The sequence below is a fragment of the Poecilia reticulata genome, chromosome 14 (genome assembly GCF_904066995.2).
Source record: "Poecilia reticulata chromosome 14, P_reticulata-male-v2, whole genome shotgun sequence".
In the NCBI taxonomy this organism is placed as follows: domain Eukaryota; kingdom Metazoa; phylum Chordata; class Actinopteri; order Cyprinodontiformes; family Poeciliidae; genus Poecilia; species Poecilia reticulata.
Genome location: NC_088843.1, coordinates 5,492,136 through 5,516,411, shown reverse-complemented (window position 1 = coordinate 5,516,411; position 24,276 = coordinate 5,492,136). Strand labels below are relative to the sequence as shown.

General features: G+C 41.2%; 1 protein-coding gene across 2 annotated transcripts; it reads left to right on the top strand.

Annotated features, from left to right (window-relative positions):
* Window positions 1-888: 888 nt before the first annotated feature.
* On the top strand, window positions 889-23,033 carry taok1b (TAO kinase 1b). 2 transcript variants are annotated; one of them, XM_008427379.3, is made up of 22 exons: window positions 889-1,050; window positions 1,487-1,565; window positions 9,815-10,074; window positions 10,487-10,558; window positions 10,900-11,001; window positions 11,112-11,157; window positions 11,272-11,368; window positions 11,453-11,566; window positions 11,973-12,064; window positions 12,201-12,294; window positions 12,503-12,584; window positions 12,943-13,110; window positions 13,309-13,515; window positions 16,670-16,804; window positions 16,884-17,120; window positions 17,201-17,329; window positions 17,436-17,519; window positions 17,628-17,747; window positions 17,826-18,065; window positions 18,139-18,351; window positions 19,139-19,321; window positions 19,723-23,033. In XM_008427379.3, the coding sequence occupies exons 3-22, from the start codon at window positions 9,943-9,945 to the stop codon at window positions 20,221-20,223; spliced, it is 3,048 nt and encodes a 1,015-aa protein (XP_008425601.1). In that variant the 5' UTR covers window positions 889-1,050; window positions 1,487-1,565; window positions 9,815-9,942; the 3' UTR covers window positions 20,224-23,033. The 2 variants fall into 2 exon arrangements, with proteins under 2 accessions (XP_008425601.1, XP_008425602.1); XM_008427380.3 differs by lacking the exon at window positions 1,487-1,565.
* The last annotated feature ends 1,243 nt before the right edge of the window (window positions 23,034-24,276 follow it).

Below are 24,276 nucleotides of genomic sequence, written 5' to 3'. Positions count from 1 at the left end.
CTATTCCTCTTAACCGGTGCTAAAAGTCTCTAAACGTCACATCCAGAGAGGTCTCGGGGATTGGTGCCTCTGCAGCTGAACCATTATCATCCTTTTGCATCCGTAGACTTCCTCGCCTGGATACAGACCACACAGGCAGACCCTGATTCCCATCATCATGACAACAGGGATGCCAGACAACCAATCGAAGCCCCGCTAAGCCTCTTCTGGAAGCTGATTGGTCCGCCCGCCTGCAGCCTGTTGTGGAATGTCCATCTTTAACCTCTCTGCTGCCAGGCACGTTTCCGTCGCCTCTTTATCTTTTCTTGGCGTAGATTACAGCTATGTATGTCGCCCTGCTGTGGAATGTAGCTTAGCGAACACAAAGTTGTTAATTAATGTTTTTTTTATGAATCAGTGATGTGTCTGAAAAATATTAAATTATGCCACAAACTCTTTACTGATTGGACAAAATGAGTCCGTATCATTAAAAACGTCATTCTAGATGTACAAAAGGGTAAAAAAAAAATAAAAATAAATTCAATATATTTCAGCTGACAGAGGTTAAGCTGCTGTTTACATTTTGCAGCATCACACAAGCTATCTTACCACACGTCATCATAATACGGATATTATTATCAATTCTTGAATGAAGTAGTCATATTTTAATCATATGAGGCTATAGTTTATACATTATTACTGTTTACCTTTTACAGTCTGATGCTTGGAAACAGACATATGATCTGAAGAAGATATGATATAATATTGGTGTTGACGATTGGCTATTAATAGACGCCAGATTAAGACTGAAACGGTTAATCAGGTTAGGGTCTCATGAGGGGCTGGAAGTGCATAAAACCAAACACACAAGAAAGACACTCATTCATCCTCTGCAATCATAAATGCCCCCGGACCCAATATCGTGTTGACAAGTCATTATGTGTATGGCTCTCCCTCCGCACACCTCAGTTTGCCTCTGCTGGATGTCACAGCATCGCCTTAACTGGGAGACCAGGGAGAGCTCTGCAGTCAGTCCCCGCATAAAGTGCAACGCGATCCGCTCACGACCAGGTTAAATTCTTTGCTTCGACTCTGTTTTTTAAGAATCAGTCGCTTTCCTTTTCAGTGGAAGGGAGGAGATTCTCTCTTCGCCGCCATTTTTAGAGAAACTTTGCTGGCTGCTGCCTGACGTTAGCAGCTAGCGGGTTTGGCCAGCCAGCTCCCAATGACAGTTAATGCTTGGCTGTCGTTAGCCATCTCCCAGCTTAGCTAGCCTTGCGTTGCTTTAAATTGTTGTTATTCCTGCCGCCCTTGGCAGCAGCATAGGCGACAGACACTAATATCGTTAATGTGGAGAAATAGGGAAGACTTGAAGCCAGCTAGACTGTTATGTGTTTGGGTAGGGCAGTTATGCGGTTTGGTTAGCGAATTAGCATTGCTATCTTTACAACTAGCGAAATTCCCACTTTGATTTCTCTGAACTGCATTGGCTGTCTGTGATTTTTAGCCACCCCGGGCTGCTGCGAGCAGGGTGACTGAATTGTTCACATAATAACTCAACTCATGTGGATTTCCCCATTTACTTGGTGAGTCTAATCTTTTTTTTACTAATAACGGTTGATGGTTTTAGTTTTTACAACAGTTGTTTTTTTTTTTTTTTTTCGGAGGCTTGTTTTCAACGCCTATTAGCATCCGGGCTAGCCAGTCAGATTTACTGCTATTCGCCTGCTAACAGAAAGTTACTGTCACAACTTATATATTGTTTCTCTTCGACATATTTCATATTTCTCAATTTCGGTTTGTGTGGTGATCAGTTGATTGTATAAAAAATGTTTTGTTTTTTTTTAATGTCAACGTGAATCGTAGTTAATCTAAACATGCAGGGACACGGACTAAGGAGCTAATTGGAGATGTAAATAATGGATGCAGATCGCTTTATCAAATAAGTGTTAGCTGGATGCGGTTAGCTTGCTAATCCGCTTTATGCAGCGATCGTTGCAAGCCGTGCCACTCCCTCGGTTTTGTTTTTGTCCAGTGTAGCCTTTCGCTAAACGTCAAGTCCAGCTCGGCTCTGGATGTGTTTTGTTTTGTTTGGTTTGGGAAGTTTTCTTATCCACCAGAGGTATCATGAGTCATGGACTGCTGTGTGTGATTAATTGGTGACATCGGTGCTGGCTCTCCTGCATATGTCGCACATAAGTTTCGTGTTATGGCTGTGTGTTTACGAGCAGCACAGGGCAGTGGAGGACAACGAATCAGTGCCCTAATATCGCGTTAGAGCGGCTGGCAGGGGATCCATCGGCAGCTGATGGCTGTTTTTTTATGCGCTGACGTGAGTCGCATTCCTCAGCTTTGTGTGTTGATATTGCGTAACACGGGCTATAGCACTCAGTACTGCTGGCTTTATCTGGGACTTTTTTTGCCGCTGAAGTTATGCATGGCACGGTGGATCACCTGCATCAGGAGCATTGTTAATATAAATCGTGCATGGCAATACGTTGGGATTTGTAAACAGAGGATGGAGGCAGCTTAAATGTTATGTCAGTGGCTGGATAACCTCATGTACCTGAACACCCACACCGTGTTCTGCGCGCTAGATGGATATAAACCCAGTGAAGCGAGCACTGCAGTATGAGCAGCTCACCTGTAAACGGGTTTAATGCAGTCTTCATGCTAAACCTGAAAGTTATTTTTTTTTTGTGTTGTTTTTGGAGATTTGTGCTCCTGTCATTCTCTTTCTTTCCATCGCTGCGTGATTGCTTCAAGTACAGTGCTTTCAAAGGCTCTAACTGAAGCCCCTTTTTAAGTTTTAATGTTTTACTTGCCAGCTTTGTATCAGAGGGCGCTGAATATGGACAAACAGCATGATGGATTTAAATGTCTCCCAGGAAAAATGGATTAGACTCTGGAATAAAGCCTACCCTGCTTTATTTAGCCATTGATAGTTTGCCTCTGCAGAGCAAATTGCTGCACAGGATGAGCCTCCTAGTTTCCATAATATATGTGATTTTTGCACAGCATTTATAAGGCACATTAACCTTAACCCTACTGTGTTTTTCACGGTTTTTCATTTCACTTGTTGTGCCTGATAACTGCTTCATTGTCTTCTGGTTTTAATGGTGTTGTTCACAGTGAAAAAGGAACGTTTTTTTTATTTTTAATTCAGTTTTTTTTTTGTGATAAAGTAAGCAGAACATTTTTATAGACTACATTATTCAGTGTAATTAAAAAAGACGGTTATATAACCACAAAACTTTTTATTTTCTGGTTTGTAGTCCTTTTACTAAAATGTCAGTAGTTACTGGAGTTATCAGAATGATTAGTTTTCTCTTGGTCTGTGGAGCATAGAGTAGTAGAGTGACAATACTGTTTAAAAAAACACAACTGTTGTTAAACTAGCAGCATATTTGTTAAGCATTTAGCTGCAGGCTAGCAACCACTTTGAGTATGTTATTTACTGCTCTATGAATAGCACAACAGTAAAAATGTTTTTAGTCTTAACTTTAGTAAGGCTTTGTTTTATACTCAAAGTAATGATTAATGAATTCCAGATAACATGATTATAACAGTAACAATCAATGTGGAAGAAGCAGGAATAATTGCAGCTTTTCTACAAGTAGATAATTTATGCGAGTTTTTTTTGTACTTTTTGTGGAAACTGTGAAACCTTCATGTTAGTCGAGGCTTCAAACCTCTATGAAAACCTCTTAGGTGTTCATGTCCACGTGTTTATTATTGGTTTAGACCATATTTGTGCTTTTTTTTTTTTCTTTGAATGACATAAATGTGACACTAGGATCAAGGAAAAAGGTGTCAATCAGATTATTTTATTCTTTTTATGTAGTTCAGCAAATATGCAGTGTAGAAAGTGAAATAATTATTTATAATTTGCTGTTTGATTTGTTCATTACACACTTTACAGTTGGCATGGAAGATTGTAAAAATAGAAACTTTGAGTACAAAAAAAACATGGTTTCAAAATATTAGTAGCAACAAGTGGGGAAGAGGCACCACTCTTTTAATGTTTGTTCATTAAAAGAATAAGTCAATAACATTATAGACAGGTGATCAAAATCAATAAATAACACAGCTGACAGAATTTTCAATGATTTCACTGAACTCCAATCCAGAACCACACAGCATTCTGGGGGATGTAGGCAGAGGAAAGACCAGCTGCTCAACCTCTCATGGCTAGCTAAGCTACGTTGGTACCATCGACTCACTCTTCGGTTGCCTAGCAACAACCTGCTGAGTAACGTGCGCAGCAGCAGTTTCCGGTTTGCCATCATAGCTGCTTAAAAATAAAAAGCAACGGAGTGGATTGAAAACTGTGGATAAAAAAAGAGAGAGGTCGCGCCAGGATTCCAGATATTTAAAACAAAAAAACTAAACACTAATTATCTATCAACTGATATGATTCATTACAATATTTAAAAACTGTAGCAACTCTGGAACCTTTTCAATAAAATAACTTGAATCCATAGGGTTCCAATGAAATTAACATTTTTGGAGTTTTAAAAGTTGCAACTGATGATCTTGATATAAGCAGTAAGTGGTTCGTTCTTGTCTTGTTGAAGGTGCTGCAGTTTTTAACTCGGCTCTCTGAAGTCCAGACACAGTTTAGCACATTGGTGATTTTACAGTGGTGCCATTTATTTTAGTTGCAGGAAGGTGAATGGAGTCCGGCGGTTGAAATGTGGTGGCTTAAATCCTCTTGGAGTTTGGTCACTTCTTTCCTCTCACATCACAATCGTGACTGTAGCTGCAGAAAATGGGACGTGTCACCTTTGTGAATTTGGGGCGGGGTGCTGGAGAGTTTTGACTTCCACCCTTCAGTCAAGTCAACAATCTGTAATCAGTCTGGGAAGCAAGAGCGTGGACGCCCCACCCTCCATCTTGGGATAGAGGTGTGTGTGTGTGTGTGTGTGTGTGTGTGTGTGTGTGTGTGTGTGTGTGTGTGTGTGTGTGTGTGTGTGTGTGTGTGTGTGTGTGTGTGTGTGTGTGTGTGTGTGTGTGTGTGTGTGTGTGTAAGCCGTTTGGATAACAGCTCTGATGTAGGTCCTGAAATTAAGATTTTCTCTGAACAAACGGCTGTAACGTTGCTGTGTTGCATTTATTGAGCTCCTGCCTGATGATGAGTAATCCTACACCAACACTCGGTTTATTGATTGATTCCAGTACTGCTGGTGACTGATGTTTCTTTTTTTACATGTGAACAGTTAAACATATCGCTTATTCGTTTTACTGAACTCTTAAATGGGTTGGAAACACTTAAATAATGTAGCTTCTGTTTATAAATTAATATCTTTTGCAATGAGAAGCTAGGAAATATTTCATGTGCATCAAGGCCAGTTTCATGAAGCCGATCGGTTTAGAAGACGAACAGCCTAAGTGCATTTCTGTTTTGAATTATTTAGTATTGCAGCATTAAGCATCTCTCAGTGAGCATCTGTAAGGAAGGGTGTCTAGATAATATAGTTTATATGAATGAATGAAATAAAACATAATCAATATACAGCTGTTATTCTATACAAACACTATCACGCTTTCTGGAGAATTCTGCTTGATAACTTCATTAAAAACCAACTTAATCTGTCAACATGCACAAAATGGTTTGTCAAAGACGTGAAAAAGGCCTAAAATAAATCCATCTTATGTTTGGAAAACAGAAAACCAAAGCCTTGCATGTGAGCACATTTATTTAATAATTGTTTCTCTGAAAAATGTATTTTTGTTTTTCACCAGGTGTTGACCTTTTATGCATTGTAATCTTTTGCAACAATTCACAAAGATGATTTGCTCTCGTTAGATCGGTGGTTCTTAATTTTTTTAATAACAAGAACCTCCTTCAGTAGCTGCTACCGTATCCGAGAGGTGCTTTTCCACATCCTTTGTTTCATGCCAAACCCACATGGAGTTTGCCAAAAATCTGTTTTGGTCTCATTCAACCAAAGCACACGGCATCCTGTTGAAAGTCCCAGTGGAGTTGAACAAACTTGTTCACTCTTGCGATGATGGGGCAGAAAGGGGCTTTTCCTCAAATCCCGGGTGGCTTTTACTAGCCGACTCATTGACCCTATGATGTCACTTTTTTCTAATAATGAGCTCTGGATGGGTTTGTTTTGTTTGTTTTTTACCTCTCCTTGCTTTTTGTGTGTGGTGACAAGATAAAAATGGTTCCTTGTCCAACCTATTGGACTGTTGCTAACAGAAAACAAGCCTCTGTGTCGCATTATATTTATATAGAAGGAAAACAAGAAGTCATAGATTTCTAAGTAGAGGTTCAGAAGCTCTGATCAGGTTAAAAAATAAATAAAAATACTTTTTTTTTTAAAAGAGACTCTTCTACTATTTTTACTATTGATTTTGTTTCCAGTTTTAGAATGAATAAAAACATATCTTAAGGCTTTTTAATCTTTACAAGGGATGCCATCAAACCTGTCTGCATCTGCAGCAGCAGCGCTTTTATAATTCACTCAAACTTCGTTTAGTTGTGTCCAAAAACTTTGTTATAATTGCATCTAAACATTAGGTGTTACTCTAATTTTTAGAGTAATATCTAAAAATTAGATGTACGTCTTTGAGTAAATTCTTTAGGCTATCAGTTTTTAATATTTTCGAAAAACCAGCAAATTTCAGAGTTGTTTATCCTTTGCCAATAATGTGAAGTTCTAATGAGATTCACTCTAGAAATCAATAAAAGCATTTGATTATTTATTATCCACCTCTCCATGTTTTACTGACTCGTTCTCTGCACTGCACCTTCAGTTCTTCGTCTTTTGCCTCTTCGTCTTTTACTTCTTCGTCTTTTGCCTCTTCATTAACCTCTTTTTGTTTATTTAACAGGTCATAGAAAAGCAATTCACACAACTCATCTAATAATCATTTTCCTCTAGCTGTAAGAGGGGAAACATTCTGTGATTTTTATTTTGAACACACTGTTCCTCTGAGTAATTACACACACACACACACACACACACTGCAGTTGGGCACATCTCTTCCAGATTTAGTCTTGTGACTGTGCTCAGTGTTCTGTTTCATTGAGTGTGTGACAAACAGAGAAATGGCTGATTGTGCTTTAGCTTTTTTCCTTTTCATTCTGTGTGAGTATAATCTCAAAGTATCAGGCTGTTTTTGCTTCATGCTGGATCATAAACTAAAATCCAGCGACCTTAGGACATAAAAGCAAGCGATGAGGATGTTTATCTGAAACGTACGGAGCCAGAAAGAAACGAGGTTCTTAATTGGTCTCCTGCAGAGTTGCAGTCGAGCCTAATAAGGCAATAACATTCTTTATTACTAAGTTTTCACTGATCAATGACAGAACAAGATCAAAACTATTAAAACTAATATAGTGTGAGTAAAGGTAGTCAGATTCACAAACATAATTTAAGGATGCAGTAGCGATTGAGGTCAGCAGATTTTCTTAATCAGCTATGATGCTGAATTTTGTTTTCCTTAGTTTTGATTCTGGGAATCTCTTCAAAAGATGAAACCACATCTAAAGGCGGGGAGACGTCTGACGGATGAGAAGATTACGCTCTGAAATTCACACACATATTTTAGGCCTTTTTTGAGGTGTTAAATATTTTTAGTCACAAAGAGATTTTTTTATAATATCGATACTGTATTCTGGTGTTTTATTTAATGTGTCATTTTAATAAGTACAAGGAAATATCGTGTTTTCCAGCTTGTAATGTTGTTTGCTTGTTGGCATGAGGGGAAAGGAATGCAGCATGAATAGGCCATAACATCTTAAGCATGAGGAAGTACCGTCTGGTTTTAGCTGGAAAAACTTCATGTCTCAAAAACATTACAGGAAATCTTCACTCCTGACCAAGTGTTGGCTCATTACCCAACTGGGCCTGTTATTGTAGGGTAATTTGAGCATTAGGCATTTTTGAGAGTTTTAATAAGCTTTAATTTTATGGTAAAAGAGAAAAGTCAGTTCACTTTGTTGTGTTTTTATGTTGCTCCAGAAAAATGTAGATGAGCAGGATTGGCAACATGAGCTCAGATATCATCAAATGATGCTCTGGGAGGATCACTTTGAAATCGGAGAGGTTTAATGTGTTTTACCGCTGTGGGGTTTCACTGCACATAACAGATATCATCATACAGTTCAATTAAATGGTGGCACGTCTATACATTTCAAGAGAAGAAACTTTTAAAGTTGTGAACATAGTAATTAGTTTTTAATTGGTTGAACTCTTTGAAAGCAAACGGGAAAGTCAAAAATAAACCAACTTGAGATTTATTTTATTTGGTGATCTGTTAATAAAACGGTGACGCCAGATTAGCTCTAAGATGACAAGAGTCTTTGTGGTTTCTGGTCTAACTGAAACCAAAGTTTCGGTCAGATGCTGCGTTGGATTTCACAAAATGTCATGTTTGCTTGGAAAAGAAACACCAAATATTCTATGTAAGGTATTGTTATTGTGTCCCGTATACCTCACTCAGTCAGAAGGTTGTCAGATATGCATTTATTGACGTTTACATCCAGAGTTGTTTCCTGAAATGCTAAGCTAGTGCTAGCATGTTTACTCTGTTCTGATATGACTCATTGATAATTTCACTCTCTGTAACCTTAGTGTCAAGCTGTCAGTTTGAAGGTTCCACATTTTTTTATTATTATTACCAAGATATTTTTTTAGATTCTTTTTTTTTTTACTTTGTCAATAATTAAACACTAATTAAAAAAAAAATAGACTGTGTATTCGGATTATTTTGTGTGTTTTCTACGATATGATCTGTAATCATTCCCTAGAATAATATATGTGTGACTTTTTTTTTTAAGTAAACCTGCTGTTTACGTGCTCTAGTCTGCATGTAAACAATTTAGTTGGTTAAAGGACACATTTTTTGTGCTGTACTTAGCATTGTCCATTTTTTACCAAATTTAATTGTTTTATTTTTAAAATGCATAACTTCAGTGAAAATCCCACCCTATAATTAAAATAATAAAATAAAGTGTGTCTGCAACCATCGCCTGTAAAGTTCTTGAATTGTGGTCGTTGGCCGTTTAAAATCATCCAGAGGGCTGTGAATGGTCCACAGGCCACACTTTTGACCCTCCCCAGTGTACAGCGTGCGTTGGCATGTAAAAGGTGCACACATTTTCTCAGAATATGAATAATATCCTACAGAGTTCATGTTGTAACTGGAGTAAAGTAGATGAATTGCATTTAGAGAAGAGCTTGCATTCCTATTCATCTTGCTTCTCATTACTGTGGGCCGCCTCCTGGTTGTGGACACTAAATCAATCCTGCGATATTTGCATTGCCCCAGTCACGCCGGTAGCTTACAGATCTGCAGTAATTGCTGAAGCGGTCTAAACAGATGCGTTAGTGATGACTCTGTAGTTAGTTCATCCTGCTATTGTCAGCAGCTGGAAGAATAACCAGCTATTTCAGATATTCAAAGAGCTGCTGACATTTCTGAGGAAACTGTTTGTTGTTTACTTTGATTGTCTGGAGAGCTGATGATGAATATATCAGGACTTCCTTCAGCCGCGCTGTCTCACGACTTGTTAATCATTGCACCGGACGTATTTATGTGAAGCTGATTAGGAAAAACATCGTCATAAAGATGTTAGAATGTCATTGTCAGACTGAGGCATCACTCCAGTTTTTCGGCGTAAACAGTTTGAGCTTCAGTAGTTTGAGCTTAAGATGAAGAGATGTTCTGTCCGACTATTCTCACTGTGGATCACACCTTTTTGTTTTTTTTTATCATCTCTGTTCAAATGCTGGCTTTCTGACTCATCCCGCATGTCTCCCTCTTTCTGTGCAAAATGAATGTTTTTTTGTTGTTTTCTTTTCTTCTGCCTGTCCAGGTGCCCATGCGCTGACTTCCTCAGGCTCCCACATAGCTGCCAATGAGTCTTCAGCTGCTTTGGTGTAGCTCTGCGCCCAGATAGTCCCACCCCCTCTGTGCGGGCGATACGGGACTACGTAGACCAGGATGCCTTCCTCTGTGAGGGCGGGGAGCCTGAAGGACCCGGACGTGGCCGAGCTGTTCTTCAAGGAAGATCCAGAGAACCTTTTCTCTGACCTCCGAGAGATTGGTCATGGCAGCTTTGGGGCTGTCTACTTCGTAAGGCAACAATTATTTGCACCCCCTGTACTTTGTGTTCAATTTAGCGGTCAAAGGTTCTATTGAATAGGTATTTTACCTGCCAAATTAAGCCAACAGGGGATTCAAACACAGCCTATGGCATGTTTTCCATACACTGTTTCAGATTTTAGCAGATAAGTGTTGCAGGAGAAGCTGTGTCCTGTTCAGTAAAGCTTGACTGATCTAATCACATCCATCCATGAAGGAGTTTAATTGCACCGAGTTTCTGTGACTTTCCTGATGTTTCACATCTGACTGCAGTTTCTAAATGATCCTTACTCTGCTGGCGTAAACAAGGACCTTCTTGTTGAGATTAACGTACAGAAAGTTAAAGGTCAAACACGTGTTTCCTTTGAAATGCGAATCAACAGATGTGCTTTATGTTTCCCAGGCACGGGACGTGCGAACGAATGAGGTGGTGGCAATTAAGAAGATGTCCTACAGCGGCAAACAGTCTAACGAGGTAAGACACATTTCTTTCTCTTTTTTTTTTGTTACACAATCTATTTTCATAAGTAAAACGAGGCTATTGGGCAGTCTGGAAAAATACAAAATATATCGAGATGACTCAAGAATGAAGAGAAATATTTAGATTTCCAGACATCAAGTGAAAATGTAGAAAATCTCAGTTTGTTTCACCGGTTGAAGTTCGGATTAAGAGCAGTGCTGAGGTTTGAGACGTCGCTTTTTATCTCCCAAAGTTGACACCAATTTCTGCTGTATGTTTCATCGATGCGCTTGCTCCTGCAACCATCTCTGAGCAGACGGCCGATAAAAGCGCTGAACCTGTTTTGTCTCCTGCAGAAATGGCAGGACATCATAAAGGAGGTGAAGTTTCTCCAGAGGATCCGACACCCTAACAGCATAGAATACAAAGGATGCTACCTTCGTGAGCACACAGCATGGGTACGTTATTCATTTCCGTGAGCTGAATTTGATTAAAATGTCACCTTTTTGTATAAGAAATCATTTACTGGTGTATGTGTGGAGGAATTAAGATCGGTGCTTGTTTTTAGCTGGTGATGGAGTATTGCCTTGGCTCAGCCTCCGACCTGCTTGAAGGTGAGTTAAAGTAAAAAAAAAAAAAAAAAAAAAAAAAAAGGATTTCTGGCTGCTTGTTTACCCTGATTAGAAAGTCTGAATCATTACCTCTTAATATTTTTCATTCTGCTTCAGTCCATAAAAAACCTTTACAAGAAGTCGAGATTGCTGCCATTACCCATGGTGCTCTGCAGGGGCTGGCGTACCTTCACTCCCACAACATGATCCACAGGTGAGGGGCTTCACATGACGCAGGTCTGTTTGTGTTCACAGTATGTCACTGATCGCTCTCCGTCGCTCTGATTTTATGTTTCAGGGATGTGAAAGCGGGTAACATCCTGCTGACTGAGCCTGGCCAAGTCAAGCTGGCAGACTTTGGCTCCGCCTCCATCGCCTCACCTGCCAACTCCTTTGTGGGAACGCCATACTGGTAAATAAAAATGGTTTACATGCACCTAAACGGCCTGCCAAGTTTGAACACAAATAAAAAAGATTCTTCCCTACCCCTATAAAAATAGTGTTTGTAGTTTATGACCTCCTGGAAATATTTAGATCTTCCACAGTAGATTTCCATAGTAGTTTACCTCTGTTTGCATATTCATGCTAAAGGCTACCAGCAGCTCCTGCAGTCAAATGTGACTCTCCAGTTTCTCCTCACAGCAGCTTAAATTTAAACATTAACACACGTCAGTGGGAAAGAAAATCTGAACTTTGCCACTGTTTTGTATTTTGTGTTTCTTTAAATTCTGTCACATGAAGGTAAAACGAAGGATGTCAAACAACAGAGCGTGATGGAAGCATCCCGTAGATTTACCGTGATTTGTGCTTTTCCCCAGGATGGCCCCGGAGGTGATTCTAGCTATGGACGAGGGCCAGTATGACGGGAAAGTGGACGTCTGGTCCTTAGGCATTACCTGTATAGAGTTAGGTACGTCACAGCACTTTGTCAGTGTGGACCAGCGGTGTGAGGCGTGTCCCTGAGGAGCTTTACTTGATATTTTCGTCCAGTAGAAGGAGTCATGACCCTGTGACTTAGGTATGTTGTCTGACCATTTCCTTTTCAGCGGAGAAGAAGCCTCCATTGTTTAATATGAATGCAATGAGTGCCTTATACCACATAGCGCAGAATGAGAGCCCCACACTGCAGTCCAGTGAATGGTGAGCACCGGTTTTTATTTTTATCTTCATGTACGTTAAATTATCTGTAATGAAAACAGAAGGGAACAACATATGGTCTGAGCTTAAGAGTACTTATGTTTGCATTTCATTATTGTCACTCAGGGAAACTTTGTATTTTTAGTGCTGATACTTTGATCTGATAGATTCTGTTTAGTTTTGACCTTCTGTCTTTTCACCTTTATTCCAGGACGGATTACTTTAGAAACTTCATCGATTCTTGCCTTCAGAAAAATCCTCAAGACAGGCCACATTCTGACGACATGTTGGGTGTAAGTTCACACACAGGCAGCTCGATTTTACACAGCAAGATCACTGAGCTGAGATGGCAAACTGTCGATAAATGTCGGTCTTCTTCCCTCATTCATTCATCAGAAAAAGATCTTTTTTATTTTTTTGCGATCGTTTGATCATTGGTCAGAGCTAAACTGAAAAATCTGCAAGTGATTTATTGATTCTTCTTGAATTTTGATCTGGTTTCATCATTTTGTGCCTTAAGATTCTGGTGTTTAAATTAGTTTTATCTTTGTTCTGTAATTCCTCGCTGTCACTGTTTGCCCTACTTGGAGTTACTGTGACTCGTGTATTTATCCCAGTTTATTTCTCCCTCCTTGCCGCCCTGCCCTCCAGCACGCGTTTCTCCAGCGTGAGCGTCCGGACTCCGTGTTGATGGATCTCATTCAGAGAACCAAGGATGCAGTTCGGGAGCTGGACAACCTTCAGTACCGCAAGGTGAAGAAGATCCTCCTCCAGGAGGCTCACAATGGGCCCACCACCGAAACCCAGGATGGAGATGAGGTCCGTTGGAGGATTTTGTTTCTGTAATTGCTCCATCATTTAGAGAAAATAATTAAGCATATGCTGGTTTCTGTGCATGTCTGTCCCTCTTTGTACTTTCTGTGCCTCTTGGTCTTTCTTTTGTCTCTTCTCTCTCTCTCTCTTTCTTTCTCTCTCTCCCTTCCTTTCTATCCGTGTGCTCTGTCCACTCTGCTCCAGGACCTGGAGCTCGGCGGAGGTCGCACAGGGACGGTGAACAGCGTCGGCAGCAACCAGTCCATCCCCAGCATGTCCATCAGCGCCAGCTCCCAGAGCAGCTCTGTCAACAGCCTGAACGAAGCGGCGCAGGACAGCCGCAGCGAGCTGGACCTGATGGACGGAGACCACACGGTCATGTCCAACAGCTCCGTGATACACGTCAAACCGGTGGGCAGAGGCACACTGAAATCTGTTACATCATCTTATAACCAGGTTATATATGTTGGAAATTATGAACATATTTAACAAGCAAAAACTGTCAAACAGCATGTTTACCTCTTTGGACCCAAGGTTCATATTCAAAGAATCCTAAACTAAAAGTAGGTCCTAGTGACGTCATTTTAGGATAAATGGCTGAATTTCTGAAGTGTTAAGATTTTTCATAGAACAGAAAAGAGTCGTGGGCCTTAAGAGAGCTTTTAACACGTCAAAATGTCAGGATAGTGAGGAAAATCTTTGCTGAACCACAGAGAAAAGAGCCGTGCAGACAGCAGGTTAAAGCTGTATGGCAATTAATTCAGTTTGTCATAGTTTTACCATCATGACACTCTTCTTAATGAAGTCTAGATTGTATGTTTATCAGCTGATTACTGGAGGCATGTTGGTGTTTTTATGTCTTATTTCGCTTCCAGTATCATCCAACCAAACCTTATTGATTTAAGACTCAAGAAGTAAAAGTTATATTTCTATTTCTATTGTTAAAACCATGTAGTTTAGATGATGAGATATGAATTTTCTTTCTTTTTGGTGACATTTGGTCCACAATCCTTACTTATTGGTGGCCATAATGCTCCATTACATTGTTTGCCAACCACAATTACAAAAGAAGTAGAGGAAGAATAAAAACTGATCTCAGAGGACAGCATCACACCTAGCGACGGGGCCTAACACCTTCCCCACTAAGGTATTATTTCTGTCATCTCCTGGCTCGGAGTGGCTCTCAGCTGACTGAATCGCTGCTAAGCTACGACTTATCGGCAGGAATTTTTAGGCTAAGATGGGAGCGCCCTGTGGTTCTTTGAGAGCACAAGCCCAAATCTGTAGAGTGCAAGAAAAGCAGCCGCTCTCTTGGCTGATCCTCCCTCCTCAGATGTAGATATTGGAAGGTGATCGGCTCCGACAGAAAACCACATTGTTTCCATTCTCCGGTGCCAGATCGAACTGCACTTTATCACCAACCCATCTGCTGTGTTCCTGGTCTTTTATCGTATTTCTTCCATTTTTACAATTGTACAATATTTAATGTTTGACTATGACAGAACTGCTTGATGGGAAATCTTGCGATGGTGATACTTTTGGTAAATATTGGAGTGAGGATATGAGTAGTCACATTTCCTCCAGCGCTGCCTGGACCTTTAGTGTTTCAGACGCTGCCATCTGTGTTTGCTGTGGGCATCAACGGCAATGAAACTCCATCCAACAGGCTTGATCTATTACTGACATGTAGAGTGAGATATCAGGACACTTTGTTTATGATGTGCTAGCCAATAAATATTGGATTTCAAACTGATGAGATGACTTCATATCTGTAACACGTTGAGCAGCCTTTGCTTCTTAGTTAAAATCCAGATTAAATTCTTTGAATTTTATTGTCAAAGCTTGACAGTGTGGAAAAAATTCCTGAAGTTCTAATAGTTACAGTATGTAAGCTGCTTTCAGTGAAGAGAGTTTATTTTGTTCCTACTGGGGCTGCATCTTCTTTTAATTATATTTCTTTGGTCTTCCTGTATTCATTTATCAAGTATTCACTTCACTTCTTCACTTTAAGGCTTAAGAAAAAACCTAAGATTAAAAAAAAATCATCTCCAAACAAAATGGAAATGTTGCTTTTAGTGGCTGTTCTTTTTTTTTTTCTCCTGCCATTTTTTGTGTCCATGAATAATTTGGGCACCGAGACCGATGTGAAATGTTTGTCACTTTGTGTCTCAGTCTTCAGCTTAGCCTACATTATCTGTCCTGTTGTGAAAAGCTAATGGCTCTGCAATGTCCGCCCACTCGTGGCCTGTTCGTTCAAACAAGGTGATGCTAGAAAACCAGAGCTGCACATTGTCGTTGTTTCAGTCCAGGCAGTGAGCCGTTACACAATACGTCTCAAAACGCCGCAGTTTCCATGCCTTTACACAAGTCTTCATTCGACTAGAAGTTTTTCTCATTTTGTCTTGTTTGAACTAAAAGTGTCGATGTTTTTGGTGGATTTGATATAAAAGCAAAAAGGCTTTGCTTTTTTGATGAGGGCAGTGATGAGGGCAAGTTGGCACAAAACTCCGTTGGCATGAAAGAGACCGAAGCCTCATCGCCAAGTTGGTGGGAGGATCGATCAGACCCCACCTCAGTCATGCAAACATGTTTGAAACCAAATCTGGATTCAAACATGAGATATTTGATCACAAACCCAACTGCAAATGAGTGTTTATGCTGGAAGCCCTTTTGTTTCTTTTTGGGTTTTTTGTACTAAACATAAATGCAAAACGTGAGTTATCAACTTACAACCACATGGTGAAGAAAGGAAATGAACAAAACATAAAATAACAGAGAAACCCTTAAATATTTAGGGCTATAATGTAGTAGATAATGGAAGATGTTTATTAAAATAAACCAAGCAATCCACGTTTTGAGTAAAGAAGAAAAAATATTAAATAAAAAATTGTCAGTAAAATATGTTTAGTTTAGGCTTAATTTGGAGAATTGACATTTCTGCATTTTTTTTCAAGTTACAATCAAGTTAATTATCACAAATTCACAAAAACATTTTATTTATGCAATTCAGTTCAAACATTATACCAGCAGCCTAACATGGAAAAGAGATTCCTCCCAAACATCCAATACGAGGCAACACTGTCCAAATAAAACTTTCTTATGAGACATTTGTGGGTTAAACTTAAAGTGTTTTTAATTGCTTTGCTTATTTTACGGGGAGAATAAAAGAAATAGTTTGATTTCTCAGCCACTTTCTGCTTTTTTTGTTTAGCCTGTGAAAGCTGAAGAAATGTGTGGACCACTGCATGGCTGAGATTATGCAATTATTTACATTTATTGAGCACATCCATCCATCCATCCATCCATCCATCCATCCATCCATCCATCCATCCATCCATCCATCCATCGTCTGCACCAGCTTATCCTTGAAGGGTTGCTTTAAACTTTGAGTGTGACTTTCAGGAGCCAGCAGAGGGCGTACTAACCTTAATTTAGGTAGTTTGGGAAATTTGGCACGTCGAAACGAAATGCTGCAGTAATCTAAATGTGTTTTATATATTGTGCAATACTCTTATTCATAGTTTCTAAGCAAAAGGGATGATTTTTATTTCTGCTCTTCATCCAGGAGGAAGAGGAGAGTCTCTCTGGGGAGCAGGCGGCCAGCAGTCAGCCCACCGAGCCACAGCCGGCGCCGGCTCAGGCCCCGAGGAAGCACTACCGCAACAGAGAGCACTTCGCCACCATACGCACGGCGTCACTTGTAAGGCCACCCTCTCTCTTCTCCTCCTCCTCTCTGTCTGGATTCTCCAGCTGTTCTCATCACGGACGACGTCTTGCAGGTGACGCGCGAGATGCAGGAACACGAGCAGGACTCGGAGCTACGGGAGCAGATGTCGGGTTACAAACGCATGAGGCGGCAGCATCAGAAGCACCTGATGGCCCTGGAGAACAAGCTGAAAGGAGAGATGGATGAGCACCGGCTGAGGCTGGACAAGGAGCTGGAGAGCCTGAGGAACAACTTCACTCAGGAGATGGAGAAGCTGCTGAAGAAACACCAGGCCGCACTGGAGAAGGATGTACGTAGCCAAGCTGAAGCTAATTATTATGTCAGGAGCCGTTATTTATGTTGTATTTGTTTATTTTTTATGTGATTTAGCTGAAGACATTTGCCAACGATGAGAAGAAGTTCCAGCAGCACATCCAGGTTCAGCAGAAGAAGGAGCTGAGCAGCTTTTTGGAGTCACAGAAGCGAGAATATAAACTACGCAAGGAGCAGCTAAAAGAGGTAACCCTGCACATGCTCTGGCCGCCTCTGATGGTTGCTGATCAGTTTGAATAATTTCTCAATCTAAATGTCGATCCGGGTGAAATAAATGATACTTGTGGGACAGGAACTTAGCGAGAACCAGTCGACTCCCAAAAAGGAGAAGCAGGAGTGGCTGTCCAAGCAGAAAGAAAACATTCAGCACTTTCAGGTGAGCATTTCAAAGACAGCCTGGGGATCGTGTGCTTTTTAAAAAATAACATAAAGGAAAAGCTCTGCAAGGTTTGTGGGAGTTGACGTGTTTGTCCGATCATTGCAGGCGGAAGAAGAGGCCAACCTGCTGAGGAGGCAGAGGCAGTACCTGGAGCTGGAGTGTCGGCGGTTCAAACGGAGGATCCTCATTGCCAGACACAACGTGGAGCAGGATTTGGCAAGAGAGGTACGTAAAGGCACTTAAACATAAACGCCACTTTTAGCTTATTTCTTTGTTTGAAAGACCTTTTACAACTCCTGCTAGGAGCTGAACAAGCGGCAAACGCAGAAGGACCTGGAACACGCGATGCTGCTGAGGCACCATGAGTCCATGCAGGAGCTGGAGTTCAGGCACCTGGCGACCATCCAGAGGGCGCGCGCCGACCTGATCCGGACCCAGCACCAGACGGAGCTCACCAACCAGCTGGAGTACAACAAGAGGAGGGAGAGGGAGCTGAGGCGCAAGCATGTGATGGAGGTCCGGCTGCAGCCCAAGAGCCTCAAGGTACAAGGATCAGGGCACAAGAGCTTCTTTTCTGAGCAAACAGTCGACCTAAAAACCAACTTATCTTCTTCAGTCCAAGGAGATTCAGATCAAGAAGCAGTTCCAGGAGACGTGTAAGACGCAGACCCGGCAGTACAAGGCCCTCAGGAACCACCTCCTGGAGACCACGCCCAAATCTGAGCACAAGGCCGTCCTGAAGAGGCTGAAGGAGGAGCAGACCAGGAAGCTGGCCATCCTGGCCGAGCAGTACGACCACTCCATCAACGAGATGCTGTCCACCCAGGCGGTGAGCGTCTGCTGCTCTGATCCAATCCTGGAACCGGAAAAAATCCTTGATTAATCGGATTAATCTATTATTGAAATAATAGTCACCTAATTCAGAAATCACTTAATTGTTAACTGGAGGATACAGACTCAAAAAAACGGCCACTTGTTGAAACAACACCAAACTCAGAGCAGCAGTTAAACCAAAATTGTACAAAAGGTATAAACACTTTGCATATAAAATAAAAAAAAAAGGCTTTGTGTAAATATGTTCTATCCAGAACGTCTCCAGTGGCGCAACCGTCACCTTTTATAAACTCTGTAAAAAAAAAATCTATTAATCACCTTTTCCAGTCCAATTATTGATCGCTAATCAAAACAATAATCAACCCATCAGCCCTACACTGCAGTGTTGATGCAAGCAGAAAAAGCTGAGCTAAGAAGTGTTGTTAGTATGTTTTATTGTTTTTTATGCATCCTTTGCAACAAATGATCAAGAATTCACTAAATAAATGTTGCATTTAGTCAATAAAATGTTTTTTTTTCTTTATTCAATTCAAACTATTTATGTAGCTCCAATTCACAACAAATGTAATCTCAGCGCACTTTACAAAAAAATAATTTCAATTCAATTACACATACATGCATCCAAATTATTTATTTTATCCACTAAATCATCAGAATAATCAATAACTTAAGTAATGGTCGGTTGCAGCCCTGATTTTTATGTCTTTGTTGCACGTTTACTATCAGTTGCATTAATGTGGTTAATTCCTTCTCCCTGTGTGATGCGGCCGCCCCGCCTGCAGCTGCGGCTGGACGAGGCCCAGGAGGGCGAGTGTCAGGTTCTGAGGATGCAGCTGCAGCAGGAGCTGGAGCTTCTCAACGCCTACCAGAGCAAGATCAAGATGCAGACGGACGCGCAGCACGACAAGGAGAGGCGGGACCTGGAGCAGCGGGTGTCGCTGCGGAGGGCGCTGCTGGAGCAGAAAGTAAGCAAAGTTCTGCGTTTGTCGGGAAGTTAATGAAGGTGCAAAACCATAAAACTTTACCAAGCATTTCCAGTGCTAATACCTTGGCACATTTTAAATAAGCAAAACTAGCTTACAGGTAGTTTTTAATCAAAAAATAGGTGTTTAATTCCTTAATATTGATGAAAAAGTACATGTTAGAAGTACTAATAATATGGAAAAATGTCTTAGTAGATAACTTTGTTTTCATCAATACTAACGAATTATTGACTCAAAACAAACCTCTGTTTGCTGGAAAGTTACTTATAGGCTAGTTTTGTTTAATTTTAGTGTATGTGCAGAACAAACTAGACCAAAAATCAAGTTGGGTTTTAATGGTTTTTTTGTTCTGTTAACCATATATTTTTTTTCCTCCCCCTCAGATTGAAGAGGAAATGCTTTCCCTCCAGAACGAGCGCTTGGAGCGAATCCGCTCGCTGCTGGAGCGCCAGGCCCGGGAGATCGAGGCCTTCGACTCGGAGTCGCTGCGGCTGGGCTTCAGCAACATGGTGCTCACCAACCTGGCCCCAGACTCCCAAGGAGGCTGGGGGGGCGGAGGCGGTGGAGGAGGCCAGGGAGGTCAGGGGGGAAGCCAGTGGCCCGGAGGCGGTGGAGGAGGCAGCCATCACAGTCACCACCAGGGGGGCTCCAGTTCGCAGCAGCCCTGGGGCCACCCCATGCTTGCAGGTGGCCCGCCGCCCTGGAGCCTCCACCATCCCGGAGGAGGGAGTCAGAGAAGTAGTCAGGGAGGCGCAGGAGGGGTGAGGAACAGCCCACAGGCTATGAGGAGGACGTCATCGGGGGGGAGGAGTGAACAGGGCATGAGCAGGAGCGCCAGCATCACCTCTCAGATCTCCAACGGTTCCCACCTGTCATACACCTAAAAACACAAGAACCACAGTCACTGTAACTAAAACACACACAAAAACACACATTCACAAAGTGCACAGCACAGATAGGTCATATCCCACAATGCACCTCACCATGCAGACTGGTGAGACTGGCCGGTCCTTGGAAACCCATCAGAGCTGAAACCAAGCTGCAGCTCCTGAATGCCATTCCCAGCATGCCGCTGCAGCCAATCGGCTCCATTCGGCCGCTGCAGCCAATCGGCTCCATTCGGCCATTCAGCCTGCGTTGCCATTCAGCCTGCGTTGCCATTCAGCCACCATATTCACCGCAGAGTTTCTCCAGAGAAACCCGTTTTCAGCAGGTTCTGTTATTTTTTAGGGTCTAGTTGATTGAGTCGGATGTTTGCACAATAAATCGTCTCATGAGGAAAAAGTTGCTGCTTTAACTGAAGTTGCATAAATCCTTGAGATCCTGTCAAAACACTCAAAAACACTGAAGTTACTGACGTGATCTTGGATAAATGTTTGGAAGGCAGAAGAGTCGACAGAGCAGAGAAAATTTAAAGGAGGGAAAAACTGAAAGTTGTGTGTTTGTCTGTGGAAGTTTGGATTTACTTTAAGCATCTCCAGATTTAAAGAAGTAAAAAAGCTTTGAAGAAATGTTTGATTTTACAGATTTTGTTCCATGTTTTGTTATCTGCAAGATAATTAAGAATTTAAGTTAATAAAAAAGACAAGTTGATTTTGATTGATTTTCATGGCCTTATGAAATCAATCAAAATTAATTTAAAGTTATTTCCTTAAACTTCTCTTTTTCTAAAAGCAATTAGATTTAAAAAAAACTCTAAAAAGAAATATAAGGGGTTATAAAGGGGCAGAGATTTATAGGTTAAAATAACGCAATAAAAAATAAAAATAAAATTTTAAATGTGCTTTTTTTTGGCTACTAAGTATTTTTGGAACAATATTTTAATCTGAATCTATGTTTTTTTTAAACTAGGTTTGGATGAGATGACATATTTTGCAGAAAATGTTTAAATGTCCAGAAAAACTTTGAAATTGGAGTCTGGAAAGGTTTTGGATTTTAAATAAGAAAACCATAGCAACAGCCGGAGCGAACGCTTCGAGGTCGGAGTCATTTCTAGAAACTTTAGGCCGGTTTCCAACATTTCGTATTTATTGACCTTTGACCCGCTTATACGAATTTTAGTCCATTTTCTTTGAGAACGACATTTAAAAACTGCATTTAAAGTATTTTGTTTTTACCCAGAGCTCCTCATTTGTCCATATTCTCATGTTGTATTGTGAGAGAGCAGTTAGTTGTTTACTCATATGAAGTTACTAATTTAAGTTGATCTGTCGTATTGTAGCCATCACTTTTACTCTGATATTTCCAAAAGGTCGACAACATTTCAAAGCAGCGTGTTCCAGGACTTACTGAGGTTGTAAGGCCTAAAAATCAGAAAAAGTCTCATGTTTTCCTTTCACTCTTCCTGTTATCAGTTGAAGTTGAGTCTGGGTCAGTTTGCCTCTTCCTCGGTTGAACCAAAAGGTTTGAGTTTGCAAAACTTAAAAAGTTGAGTAAAAAAACAACCAAAAGGGCAAAAATACAGAATAATGTCGTCTCTAATGAGTATAATAACTAGTCTCCGTTTAGCTTCTAACGGCTTTGGTTTACTTCAAAACTCCAGAAAACACCTTTTCAGTGTATTTTAGTCACAACTTCCACATGGTGGTGTTAGCATGAACGTGTAGCCTTTAACCCGTTTCTCTATGAATCTCTAGTGAAGGACTTTGAGTCAGACTGCTAGCATGCTAATTGTAGGAGTAGTTCGGGCCACAACTCTCCGTTCCAGCACTGGATCGTGTTTGTCGTTGAGTGCCAGAGAGGCTCAGCCAGTTTAAGCCACACAGCCAAGGAGTAGCAGCGATGATTGGCTCAGCTCCTGGGTTTCCACGGACCTCCGCCCACCCAGTCTCGCTCTGGCGGACGCTGCAGTTAGCCCGCCATGATGGGGACGGCGTTTCAGCAGTAGGTAACTTGAATAAAAGCCGGTGATCGCTCTTCACCTGTCGGCAGTAACTCCACAATGTCCTGAACGATGCAGTAAAAGCCTGTCGGCCTGTTTGGCGGGGTGCAGTCACAGCGAGTCGCACTTTGGCCAAGGCCAACTCAAAATGTTGCGTCTGATTTCACACACACACACACACACACACACACACACACAGTCAAAGCAGCAGGTAAACTCGGATGCATGTACAGAGAAAGTGTAAAGGTTATGAGATGGAAAAACGGCACACATTCAGTGACGAACGGGATGTAAATGCTGATTGAAAGTTTAAAAAAAGGCCTCAGAGATAAAACAAATGACCATCTTGTCTGTCGGTTGGTGACTGCTGAATGTTTCTGCGGATCCATGGGGGGTGATGCTGGGATCTCCGCTGCTGTGCCCCTGCAGAGCCCCTCCCCCGGTGTGACACCCCGCTCTGTCTCACCCTCCGATCTGACCACCGATCTCCCTGCGTCCTTCCACCTTCGCCTCCTTCCCTCCCGCGTCTCTCGAGGGCCCCAAGCCCGGGGGCCGCTCGCTGATCTGCAGGGAAAAATCGACGGACCAGGAAGTGTGCTGGTGTTTATATGAATCTATAAAAGAGAATTTTAGAGAAGATCCAAGTCTTATTGCGAAGCTACAGATGGAATGTACAGTCAACATGTGAATATTGTACAGCCTGGAAATCTAGAGGACAAATCGAAGCGAGATGAACCTGCAGTGAGGGCACACAATGCTGTGGCTTTAGAGTTGCTGTAGTTTGAAAAAAAAAAAAAAAGGGGGGGGGGGGGGGGTTACTGAGTTTTCACCTGTCCCGTTTGCAGCTGTTACACATTGTTTTTCGGCTGTGAACGAACAAAAACACGGCTTTAGGTCAAATTGCCTTGTGGAAGCAGCAACAATTTGTTCAAAAGTGTATGAGGAGGATTTTTGCACATAATTTCTATATTTTTCTCCTTTAGCTCGGACTGTACACTGACAGCAGGTTAGACTCTAAAACCATTTAAATGCCACAGAACTTAATGCACTCTTCACCCTGAGGTAGTTTCCAAAGTCATGCACAAGGCTCTGAAGTCCATTTAGTTTTTGGAAACTTTAGGTCATGTGGGATCCTCTGACATTACTCAGGCTTTAATCTTTGAGACTCGCATTTTACACTTCCATCTAGAAATAAGCAACAAAAATTAGGCCTCCATCCTGTCAAAACATGCTAGTTTCTCAGTTTAGAAACTAAATGAGTGCTTTTCTTTATTCCCCTTCTCTTCATCTCTTTTGTGTTTTATTTTCCTTAAACTGTCTGCAGAGGGCCAAACAACCTGCAGAGGTTTACATGTATTTACTATAGATTTTTTTATTTTTTTTTGCAAGGCAGTGGGGGCAGAGTCTAGCTTTAGACGCTGGTCACTCCGAACTGGATCAGTTGCACTGATTGCACAAGTAGCTGACCAGTTTTACGAGTCTACTGTGACACCCGACCCCCCTCCTCCTCCTGAAGCGGGAGGGGGGGGGGACGTAGGGGGGGGCAGCTGCTGTTGGCGGAGAGTCGGTGGACGGCCGGGTCACTTCTCTGTACAGTCTGTTTATCAGTATTCCTTTTATTCTTCCTGTCATATTTGGTGAATCTTGCTGTTTTATTCTCCCTTGTCCACAGATCTGTATTAAACTGTATTAAAGTGTATAGTTTGTGCAAAAAAAAAAATTACAAATAAAAAAAGCTGAATGTTGCATAGCAGAAGAGACTAGATATTCATTCAGATGAAAAATAAGTGATTTAAAATGTATAAAAGTAATTCAGATGCAAAGTTTAGGGGATAAATGTAATATTTTGTTTGTAATTACTATTTTTTGTTGGAAGAGGGCTACTGGATAAAGAATCATCTGTAATAAAGTAATTTTAATATTTCTCTGTTGCATAGTGTGTATGTTGGCATCATTTTACAAAAAATTCAGTATAAATGTCAGGATTTGTATATTATGACATGTTTATAGTTTATTTACTATAGTTTTTAATATATTGGCATAAAAATTATACTTC

Excerpts from the sequence above, each read along its gene's own strand:
- taok1b (XM_008427380.3), top strand. The coding sequence starts at position 9,943 with ATGCCTTCCTCTGTGAGGGCGGGGAGCCTGAAGGACCCGGACGTGGCC. Across the intron at positions 10,075-10,486 it reads GCTTTGGGGCTGTCTACTTC|GCACGGGACGTGCGAACGAA; the intron begins GTAAGGCAACAA and ends TATGTTTCCCAG. Across the intron at positions 17,520-17,627 it reads AAAACATTCAGCACTTTCAG|GCGGAAGAAGAGGCCAACCT; the intron begins GTGAGCATTTCA and ends CGATCATTGCAG.